This window comes from Rhyacophila brunnea, unplaced genomic scaffold (assembly GCF_057557595.1).
Source record: "Rhyacophila brunnea isolate RB1 unplaced genomic scaffold, BYU_Rbru_1.0 scaffold_4, whole genome shotgun sequence".
In the NCBI taxonomy this organism is placed as follows: Eukaryota; Metazoa; Arthropoda; class Insecta; order Trichoptera; family Rhyacophilidae; genus Rhyacophila; species Rhyacophila brunnea.
In genome coordinates this window covers 52,164,418-52,177,327 of record NW_028233068.1, presented here as the reverse complement: position 1 = coordinate 52,177,327, position 12,910 = coordinate 52,164,418, and the positions used below count along the sequence as shown (strand labels likewise).

The following is a 12,910-nucleotide window of genomic DNA, read 5'->3' as shown; positions in this document are numbered from 1 at the left end:
CCCCCATATCCTAAAACGGGCCCCCCTACCTGTCGCTAAGTTTAATAGCATGAGTGACGCACAGCAGAAATGTTCAAAAATGTATTCAGAGGTAATACATAGTAAGGGCCTTTTGTTTATTTTTAGAGATTTTATATAGTTTTAATACATCTACTTGAATAATGGAGTTATCGAATATCAACACAAAACACTCAAAATGCATCTTACAACCTCATTTTTTAAATGTTAATCTCCTTCTTCTGAAATAGCGCCGCAGGCGACTTTTTTAATATTAGAGCAAATTTGTGATGTGTGTTTATCTCACATATCGGATTGACCCGCCACTCCGGGCCCTCCCTGAGCCCGGGCTTCTAGGCTAGAGCCCTGTCAGCACCCCCTTGTGGGGGGCATGGGATGAGTATATAGGTGGACTTTTGTAAATTCTTAAAATAGGGTCTGATTAGCTCATTCGGTGTGCTTCCTTGTACCTATCTAATTTATATATTTTTTTGTATTTACACTTTTCTACTGTTTATTAACTTAATACTGATCTATTTCTTTTTTATATAATACTGTTTTAAAAATATTTCTTTGTTTCTAAATGTCATTTTGTGAACGTCTTACATTAATAATTTGTAATGTTCACTATACTTATGTAAAAATAAATAAAATTTTAATAAAATATCCTACAATAACCATGATAGGTACATAAAATGACACATACATTAAATAAAAATGTCATAATATGACATACATTGTGTGATCGAATCAAATAATATATTATGTTCTATGGGTACATAATTTTCGTGTTGCATTCCAGTTGCTAATTTTCAGTAAGAATCAATACTTATAATAATATGAAAAAATCATAATTTTTTAATAATTACATTTTAATATTATTATGTTAGTATAATGGTTAAAATCCGGCCCTGACTTCATTAGTCAACGTATCCTCATTGAGAATGCTCTAAATACCGGCTCTACGGTTTTTGGTCCTAAATTTTATTTGATTTTTTATATATTACATAAACTATTACTTTCATTCAACGAATAATTCACAAGATTTAAGAATGTACCAACCGCCGTCTGCGGATCGGTGGCGGTCTATGAACAGTTGTCACCCATTTTAAAATGAATATTATTATGCCAAAATTCCAAGCAAATCCTTATTTAAAAAAAAGTAATCCTTTCATCGAAGACGTCAATCGGTGCACAATTATTGATAGTGAAGAATAAGGAAAACTAATCGACTTGTATTTTGATGTGGTATCCAGACATAAAATACAAACATTTTTAGTTACAAAGCCATTAAATAAATAATTATCGTCCACATTTCACGGGGTAAGACTCTTTCGTTGATGTCAGTAAAAATAATTACATGATAAAAAACTTTTTATATACTTACCACGTTTTTAAATTTTCTGTTGATTCATATAAACTTCTTTCTATACTTTCTATAGACACTTCTTTGTATTAATAAATACTTTTTTTTGTGCTTGATAGAAATACTGAATAAATATAGAATACTGAAATGGCATTTTTACATTTCATATTGATTTCCATAGTAACGCACGTATATATTAATAATTGAGTTGCTAGGACTACCCTCTTAGCAACCAATAATAGTCTTTTACTTTTTACGGATTTTTCTGAAATAAATTTCCATACAAAACAGAATTAACTGAAAATGAATTCAATTCTGCTTAAAGATGGCTAAAAGTATTAAAAGAATGCATTGTCATCGTGTTATGATATATTCTAAAAGTTTCAAATGTCTAGGCTAGTCGGGAAATTAGTTAAAAATCGATTGCAAGATTTGTATTGGACAAACAAGAATACGAGCTAATCAAAACGTGGTAAAAAGAAAAAGAGAAACCGAATGCATGCCTATTCAGCGCTTAATCTCTATCGAAATAACACTGAAGCCATGGTTATCAACTATTCTAGATGCAGTAGCAGTGTTAATTTTTTGTATTCGCAATAATTTAAAATAATTTAAAAAATTATAAACAAAATAGTTTATTAATAATATTTTTTTTCTGTGTTAACGGTCCTTGAATTTATCCTATTTTTACCGGTCCGTAAGTGTACAAATGTTGGAGAACACTGATGTAGACTATACTTTGCACTATAATGAATGAAAATTAAAAAATAAACAAAATATGTAGCTATATTACCAACATTTTAGATAGTTTGCAGTATTTGTATAGATTTTTAAACATTCGTAATTTAATAATCTACCATATACACCCACGATGGCCGCGTGGCTTAAACGCCGGCCTATAGAGTCGAGGGTCCCAGGTTCGAATCCTGGGTCTGGCAAGTACACATATTGTTTTTCAATTTGTGTATGAGTCAGAGTATGGACCTTATAAGTTGAGCAAGTGGCTGATATCCATTTCTCATAAACTGAGTTTGTTATCAAAGACATACAAAAGTTCACATACGTATAATTTAGCCTATGAGGTTAATAATAATTATTGGAATATCCAGCAGTTTATGATATACAATATAATTATGCATGATGTAATATACTAGTATAGAGCGGCCAAGGATTGGAATATTAAGTTGTGATTATATTGAGATCCAGGTCGCGTACTATCACGTGACGTCACAGTAAGCTGCCGCTACGGGGAAAAAGTGTGTATTGTCATTTTTCTTGGTGTTAAAATGTTATCAGACTGATGCTTCCATCCGTAGCACATTTTGAACCTTTAAATGAACATTGTCAGTGTTAGCAAAATTTGCCGAAATCACCAGAACAACAATGAGGTCACCTCACGTTGTACCGCATTGTATCGACACCAGCATGGCTCAATGAACGTTCTTTATCCTTTTCTACATGCCTACACATTTTCGAATTATGTCAAAATCTCTTGTTTTTTGTTTTTGGCACTATGTATTTTCTATAAGAATGTTGTCTATTATCTACGGTCTGCAGGTTGGGTTCTGTTCAAAATATTATCTATGGATATAATATAGCAAGTAATTTTAGCGTACGCATATGTAGAAACTATTAAAATTAATTGTAATTAGCATGAATAATGAATAATAATTCAAAATACTACTACATTATAGTTGGCACTCTATTATTGAATTTACAGATATGGTGATCGTTCAAAATATTCAGCAAAATGACGAAACCATAGACTAAATTGGTCGCCGTGACAGTACGTGCCGTGCATCTCGATGTAATTATTATAATCACAACTATATTGTTTAATATATTTTGGGTGAACATTTTAAAATTTTAAATGTCATGAGAACATAGCAATCTTGACCTTCATTTCGTTGGAAGTTTATAACAATATACAAACAAGCGACCCAAAAGAAAATATACTAACATAAGACATAAACAATAATGTTTATCTTATAATTAAATATTATCTGGTATGTTATTATTCTAGATTAGTGCTGGACAACTTATGACCCACTGACTAATAATGGTATATGCAAAAACAAACCTTTTCAAACATAGACTACGTAGGTTCTCAGTAAAATTTGATAAAACACTTTTATTGTCTTGCAAAAGATATCATCATTATAATTAATAATCTCTTCTTCTTCGACCATATCCAATCCTAATAGGATCATATGGGCCTCCACAGATTAGAGGTTTGTATTAACAGATTTTTGTTTTTTACGAGAAATGGATGTCAGCCACTTGCTCAACCTATTAGGTCCATACCCTGACTAACACACAAATTAAAAAAACAATAAGTGTACTTGCCAGACCCAGGATTCGAACCTGGGACCCACGGCGTGATAGTCCAACGCTTAAGCCGCGCGGCCACCGTGGGCGTACTTAATAATAGCATTGAGTTATATTTAGTAGAGTTATAGCTCGGTACGTGGCTCATTTATAAGGATAAATGCATGCTCCTGAAGTCTTCTGATTCTAGTGCAATACTGATATAGTAATCACAAATATTGAAATCGACCACACGGCAATTATTGTAAGTATAATGTTTCGCGATCTCACTAGGGCTGACACTGAGCCCTTTCTTGTAAATATATACCTAAGTAATGCAGAGTGATCAAAGTATATGCCATGCATATTTAATTAAAAATAATACTGTATAATTCTTGGAGGAAATGTATCATTATTCACGACACTTGTACTCTGTGCGGCCTGTGAACGATTAGAAAATGGATAAATTGGTACTACTGATAAAAAGATTGTGCATTACTGATCTAGGTATAAGTATAATAATATGTAATATTGTATTAATATATAATAATAGTTTATCAGTAGTTATTGTAACTAGGGATTGCAATCTCGGATAGAATTTTGATTTACGATTTCGGGATTAGTGAAAATATGACATTTAAAAAAAAATCAACTATTTTTTTTATTCAACGAATAATTCACAAGATTTAAGAATGTACCATTCTAATTATTGTACATACATAGGTTATTTTATATTTTCTCAGAAGTGTTTTACAAAATTATGTATGTTCAAAATAGGTAATACAGTAAATAAATTGATTTATTGTAATTTTTACATATAAATAAATAGGTACGCAAGTAAGTATAAGGTAATACTAAAACTGGTTTTCGAAAAATATACTATATATTATATTTATTATGAACAATCTTTAAGCTACTCACATCCGTCTGTTATGACTAAACTTCATAACAATATAATGTGGTAAATTTAACATACAGTGAAAAACAACATTAATTATGACATCTCATAAAATCTTAATACTTGATAAAGTTGATATTATATTCTACAGTAAATATTAAATTATAAGTGACAAGGAAGAAAATGTCACTATCGGTAATTTATTTTACTTTGCATCACGAAATGACGCTCTTCTTTGCAAAAAACAAATGAAATCTAATCTTCGGATTCCAGAATTTTTAATTATGGAATTTCGGGATTGAAAACTCTTGTCAATTAAAAGTGGACAGATTCAAGAAATTTTCGAAGCAGGCTATATGATCGAAAACGGACAAAAATTAACAGCTTTTTAGAATGCAAAAGTGGAAGAATTGGCGAAGCTAGGATCACACACATCATGTTTCACAAAAGACCCACTTACTGTCGTCCTCTCGTCAGACTTTCAAAATATGAAAAAAATAGCAAGAACTCAACTATGCAATTTAAATTAAAAAAAAAAACAGTGTACAACAAGTATGAGAAGACTAATTTTAATTAAATTAGAAACACTGTATCCATAAAACAGACAATATATAGAATTCCGTTAGGCAATATTCAATACACTACATTTTGATGCAGGGTTTTAAATGTGTGAGTGTCCTACGAAAATTAAACACCCGATATGCATGTGCAATAGTGTGTGTAATACACCAATATTCGATAGTCGATGCATAAGCCGAGAGCAGTTGTCACTTGTCAGTATTCGACGTATGGCGTATTCTTTACACGTGTTTAACTTTATCCTTACTCGAGATCGGTTACTTGCAACTCCTTACCCGTTAGGTACTTCAGTTCCCATTAGTTCCCTGATTGTATCGATGTTTTATTAAATTTTAATATGGAAATTGAAAAACTCAGGTTTATTTAAAGATACGTAACAAAATCATTATAATATCTCTGTATGTGGCTTCAAAGAAATTTCGTTCTGTTGCGTGTTACGAAAGCAAATATTTCAGTTTTTTTAGATATTGCACACAATTTGAATGTTACTGTTTTACCAGTAATATTGTCCCTGTTTGAAAAACATTTCATCGTCTCCCATTGCAATTTTACAGCATGAAAGTGATAGCAGCAGGCACATAGATAATAATTATTATTTCTTGAGTTGGTATTCACGTGAGAGAATTCCATATTGACAATTCATGAATTAAAGTTGGTAGAGTAATTATTATTGATTGTCTTGATTGAAATTTACAAAAGATCGTTACTATTTTCAACGGAATTTGAAAACATCTCAGATACGTAGTTGTTTGTAAATATTTTCATAGATAGTACTTTAGCAAAGTTATAGCTTAATAATGAATAAATCACTCGCTCGTCATGCGATAGATGAGGGCTTAAATCGCACTCGGCAAATATTTCTTTCAAGGATTTTTCTTATAGTTATGTTTCTGACGCTGTTCCAAATTATGTACAAGAAATTTAGTGTAGTGTAACAATATCATCATCATTATCAACAGCCAAGGTCAATCCACTGCTGCGTGAAATCCTCCCCTAGCTCTCTGCACTCTTCTCGGTCCCTAGTTCTTTGTTGCCACGTACATCCACCGAACTTTATGAGCTTGCCTATCCAGCGGGATTTAGGGCGTCCCTGTGAGCTTTTAGTGCCCCTTGGGTACCACATTTGTCCAGTGGTTATCTACAAATATGTGGTTATGGTTATCTTGCAAATTTTATCATACTGCGTACTCTTGTCTGCTTCCTTATCTATTGGTTTATTCTGTGATCTTTACGCGTTATACCCAACATGCATATTTTTATGCCACGATGCACTACTCGTATTTTTTATTTCTCTTACATTAAGAATTCATGTTTAACATGCATACGTGAGCATTGGTAGCACACAGTAGTTCAACACTTTACGCTTAAGATACAATGAGAATATACAGGCACCCAAATGCAAGTTTGGTTCTGTGAGCAATATCGTCATAAACAATATTAATAACGATACAATGATTATGTTTTCAAATTAAATTTGAGTCAGTTCGTTACATGACAAATCAGAGAAGAGACGGACGTTTGAATATATCGAATAATTGATTAAACTTTTTAATATGAACTAACTTTATTTATCATTTAAAATTTAAACTATCTTTTCATCCTAGGGTTTGATACGTTATGAAGCTCGGATCAGACGTAAACAAGACGCCGTTGGGTTGGACACACTGCAAGTTGCCACAAAAAACACAATATCTTACGGTAGCCAAATGCAGCTCTACATGGGCCATTGATTTACTAGTTAGTGTATCATGAATATCATATTAATATAATTTAACATCAATAGTTGTTTATACTCAGATTGTCACAAAAACTTTTATTATTTATTTAAGATTTTGGCAGTTTTCACGAAACGATCGCCTCATATTGCTTCATGAAAAGTCGCCTCTGCGTACAATATAATGTACATTATGAATAAATCGTGTGTTACTGTCAAAAGTTGGTAAGTCTAGAATTCGCATTATGGAGTAATTGTAATCTGAAAGTTTGACATGCCCTCTAAAATCAGGCATAATTTCTTTGTGCTTTATGTGCATGTTCTATGGCCTTGATAGCATACATATTCATATATAAACACATAATTTGTAGATAACTATAAATACATAACTTATCGCCTTACCTGGCAGCAACAGCAAAAAATAAGCGTGCTTTTTGCAAATTCGCGTTCATGCCTTCGATCTATACTGTTAATATTATTACAATATTGTATAAAAGGCTCCAAAGCAAGGCCTGAACAAAAGCGAACCATAAGTGCGAGTGAGTAAGCATTAGGCACGCTTATATATCCGCTCTATGCGTTAGAGTAAGATAGAATTTCTACGGCTGAATTTAAAACAATTAAAAACGTTGCCGAAAAAATTGATTTGGGTGATTACGTGCATTTAAAAACTGCGAACACGTGTTGCTGAAATTTATTGTTTTTGTGTTAAATATAGAGTTAGTGGTAATTATTTTTAGTTATTTTAAAAGAACATATTGTTAACTATGTTGTGTTTAAATTTGGTATTTGTACTGAGAAGCAACACGATGGTATAACGTTTCATAGTTAAGTTGATAGTAATAAAATCGTTGTTCTACTGTGCGTTATACACTAGAAACACAGCTTCATTTTGCCGAAAAATAGGCCCTCTCTATATATATGATTAGCCTGAGCTCCAACTGTGCCTGAGCCTGAGCTCCAACAAGCTGTGGTCGCACCCTTGTGATATAAAGCTACGCAATATAAAACACAAGTCGTATCAATCACGCGGGGTGTAAAAATATTATGAGGACTTACGAAGAAAAAAGATAACAATGTTAAGAAAGTATAATAAAAAAATTATGTTATTATTATATTTACCGCTTTTATCGTCGTCAGCATTCACCACAAGTACACAAGCAAATAACAGAATCAAAAAGAATTTCTTGGAACGCATTTTTATTTAAACAACGATAAAACGTCTATCTCAAGTTATTAATTACACTAAACAATATTTAAAATTACAGTCTAATTATATATTTTAAACTACACATTATTAATTAGAAATTAAAAAATATATATTTATCTATTTTAAAAATTATTCACATGATTTTATTCAGCAATATTATATTAGATACAAATAATTATTATATTATATTTTAATCTTATGTTGTGTGATTGAATTGTTAGTTTAGCACTTCAGTTTGTGATATTGTGTTGATTTATATGAATATAAAAAGTGTTTGAATTAGTACAAGGCTTCCGTTATAGTGCGCTGAGATTTTATTTAAATTGTGAGTTTACTTTGCGATGTCTCGAGGAATACTGTCACTTCTCGAATTATCGCTCTATCAATTATTTCATCTACACGGGGGCACGGAAGTGACGGAAAACTTCGGAACTATCTATACTTAATTAAAATTGTGGATTCTAATTTAGATCTTGGACTTTCCCGAAATTGATTATTAACAGATTTTTAACGGGAAATAATAATTGTAAGCGACCCATGCTTTGAAAAAAAAACATATTATCTAACGCGGGATTCGAATCCACGCGTGGTCTATCTATAGGGAGCACTAAGTAGTTTAATTATAATACTCATTCTTTCATGTTGTTCATTTGTATGGCTCATTTAAGGAGATTACACTATCACGAGTAGGTTTTGTTCTAATTTATTTTCGTGTGAAAGACTTTAAAGTGTGCCTTGGGGAACTGCATGGTAATATTTAAAATAAGATTCCAGATAATTTTAATTCAATGCGCTGGTGCACGATTACAATGATATATTATATAAATAATTACAAGATAAAAATAACTTTTTATATACAACGTTCTTAAATTTTCTGTTGAATTATTATGCTCAATATGCTCAAACATGTACTTGATATGAAGTAAATAAAAAGCAAACAAACAAATATAGAATACCGAAATGTCATTTTGATTTCCATAGTAATGCACGTATATAATAATAATTTTGTTGCTAGGACCACCCACTTAGCAACCAATAATAGTGGATTGGATTACGGATTTATTCCCAAATAAATTTTCATACAAGACAGAATTAACTAAAAATGAAATCAATTCTACTTAAAGATGGCTAAAAGTATTAAAAGAATGCATTGGCATCGTGTTCTGATATATTCTAAAAGTTTCAAATGTCTAGCTAGTCGGGAAGTAAGTGAAAAATCGATTGCAAGATTTGTACTGGATAAACAACCACCGGACAAATAAGAATACGAGCTAATAATGTAAAATAAAAAAACAGAATTCCCGGTTAAATAAAGGAATAAATACATATATGTTTTCTATTATCATCCTATTCCATCCCATCCAATCACCTATCTCCGGTTAGATTAGGTTATAAGAATATAATACATATAAAGAAACCAACATGGATTCAATGCGTATTTAGGTAGAACAGTTAGATTAACCTCAAAATATCTATCCCAATCTCAGACCGCTGTAAAAAATATAGTGCACTAAATAATAGGGTCTAACATCACTAACCTCAGTGTTAGTACGTTGTGTTTGCGGTCAGATTCGTAAATCCAAAAAATAAATAGCCTGTAAACATACCATCAGAAATATAAAATATATGTTTTCAATATATACGGTAAAGAATAATCCAGTAAAATTGTGGTTGGGAAGATTACGTTGTTGGCACACATCCATTTAAAAGGGCTGTTAATATACCTGCACACTTTTGATATTAATATTGTCCATTTGTAGTGTTAAATAATGATTTTATGATTATATTAAAATGGCGATTAAATTATAAAATAATTCGGTAAAAATGTTATTATAAAAATGTAAAATGATGAATATTATGTAAGTAATTATTGCCATAGTTGCAAGAATAACACGCTTGTAAAAATAGTTAAAAAATATATTTATATCAAACGCAATTATTTTGTGTAACACTGTATATAAGGGGACATTCAAGCGAAACCCTAAAATTAAGCACACCCACGCCTTTTTACAGATTAACAGCTTTTAAAATGCCGTTTCGTTTTAACAAACAAGCATTTTACTACTTTTATTACACACTTTCATAATTGACTAATTACAACAAGTGCATTGGATTACCTATGAACCTATGACATATAAAAAGAGACAAGTAGACATGTCAATTATGCCAATTCGTCACGTTGTTTATATTTCATTCATAACTGAAAAGTAGACTTTATTATGTAATGACAGTTTTGTACAATTTTATTTTATATACTAATGTCATAGGTATTAAAATCATATTATTATAAATGTATAATTTACATAGTATGTCCAGACATTTATATGATGTCTTCATGGTACATGAATTGGCGTAAATGATGATAATATAAATGTACCACATCGTAAGTAGAGTTTCGATTAATTAAGCAGTAACCTAGAAAGCATGGAATGGGCGCCGTGCAAGATGAGACGATACAATGGACGCGATAGGATACGTGGATGCCCATTTCTGTTTGAAATAAATTTAGTATCTATTTCAGATGCGTTGATGCGATTCGTTCTTATCCCAATTATGCATACATGCTCTATGGTCAATTTGGCATATTCAACTTATTTTTCAACGTTTAAGATTTATCGCCATCTTCTTTTCGTACACCTAGATGAGAAAACGAACGAGTCGTGTCGGGTCTAGGACGATTTGGCGCCGGGACAACTGGGCATGACCTCCACATCTTGAAGCGGGCCCCCTACCCATCTCTAGGGTTAAAGGCAGTGGGACTTTTTACAGAATCGTTTTATAAATGTTGTTTCAGATAAAATTAAGGTAGGTATTTAGTGTATTTTTGGCGTTTTTTTTTTTTGTATTGTTGAATAAATCCATTTGAATCATGGAGTTACATAGTAATCAAAAATTGCATTACACAACTAGACATTTTAAAATGTTAAGACTCTTTAAATAAAATAGCACCGCAGGCGACTATTTACCCATTATGGCGAATTGTGAACTGTGTTTATCTCACTTATTAGGTCGACCCGCCACGCTGGACCCCCAGGCTAGATCCCGGTCACGCAATCGAATGAAATTCTAAAATAAATAGCGGTTCGTGAATTACAGGTAGGTACTTTTAAAAATTATATTTAATATTCATATTAAAATTATTATATTATTATTAACTATTTGGTGAGAGTTTAAATAAGCACACGTAAATAATGATTTAATAATTATGCACGTTTATGTTTCAATGAGAAGAGAGTTATTTTAATTTTATATAAAGCCTCAGGCATGATAATTCTCAATCCACAATAAAAAAAATATTATGTTAAGAGCAAAACTAAGTAGTACTTATATAGAAAGTGATTAAAATTACTCGTCTATTAATTGTATATATAAAATCGTAACAAACGTCTATTTATTTCATTCGACAGGGCGGCGCCCAATTGTCCTGGCGTCCGGCTGTCCTATTTCCAAAATTTCACACAGAAACTTACCATACAAAGTAGTGCAGTCTTCATTTGGCTTTCCTGAAAAGTAGTGATTTTAGACTAATCTCCCAAATTTCACAAATATAATTATTTTTCCACTATTTTCTACCACGAATTTGAATGTGAACAATCTTAACATATAGGTACTCCCTTGCACATTGGTGGGGTGTACGTACTACTTTTAGGTCGTACCTGGACATTTTTATCATCTAATTAAAAAAAAAAACTATAACTTAAGCTAGTAAGCTTAGTAACTGAGTAATTCAACTATGCATTAAAACAATTATTATTCTATATTGACATTCACGTAATTTCATTACACATACCGTTTGGAGTATTTAATTAAATTTAGATTATTTTATTTTTTTGAGCTTGCCAACTGGACCAAGTCTTTTATTTTTATCCATTCATGAATAATGCAGCAACTATAAAGCAAACAAAGAAACGGGGAAAAATATTAGAATTAAAATGTAACTTTGCTTGTCGTCACTAAAATGGAAAAAAATATATTTTTACATAAATTATTTATTAATATCTATTGTACATTTTCACTTGAACTCTCCCCAATTTACCTCAGTCTTTTATGAAGAATTAAACAAATTGACTTAGCGATAAAATAGTAGGAAGATAATGATGTCCTCGCTGCCATGTTGCGCATTCCAAGCGGTCTTCTCGAATAACTTTTGAAAGAAGATACGCTTGGAATGTGACAAATTGCACATGCGGGATCCGAGCGTAGAAGTAACGAATCAACATACATAGGTACTTACCTATCTAATGAAATCTGTTTCTTCCACAGAGAAAATTGATATTACAAAAATGAATAGTCAATCTCGGGGGCGGGTGGTTTTGTCATTATTTGGAGTCCTAACAGGTCCGTCCACGCAATTCCTAAGTTGGATCGAGTCCACAATAGATTTCTTAGATTTCCCTACTGAAGGTTATACTCAGCTGGGGCACGGTCTAAAAATATCATCACTAGGCGATGCGCGGATTGTGTAAATGACGCGTGCCGAACGAAATTTAATTTGTCATAAAAATTCAACATGCGTCCATTTAATGTTCTGTTTATTGTTCTATTAGTAACAATAATAATATATTCATTGACATGTTATCTTTTTCAAGTAAATGGGTAAAGTTTTTTAGTCATCTTTACACGATTTAAGAATTAGTACCCCCGTCGCCATCACGAAACAAATTGACGTGTTCACAGCTCGACTTTCGCTCTCCGATTGCCAGCGAGTCCAAAATTTCGTCGCACCTATAGTTGAAAATTATTTGCCGTTTCACTGAAGTATGGCTCTTAAGGAAATACGGATTCTTTCCTTATGATAATAAAATGAATTTTCCGACTCGTTTTCTTCTGGGTATGCTA

General features: G+C 31.8%; 1 protein-coding gene across 1 annotated transcript in view; it reads right to left on the bottom strand.

Annotated features, from left to right (window-relative positions):
• Window positions 1–8,201, bottom strand: part of LOC147067503 (uncharacterized) — a 65,436-nt gene extending 57,235 nt beyond the window's left edge. The window contains exon 1 of the mRNA XM_085953889.1: window positions 7,984–8,201. Coding sequence (XP_085810015.1) covers window positions 7,984–8,059 — 76 coding nt within the window. The 5' untranslated portion in view covers window positions 8,060–8,201. The remainder of the gene's footprint in view (window positions 1–7,983) is intronic.
• Between the last annotated feature and the right edge of the window lie 4,709 nt (window positions 8,202–12,910).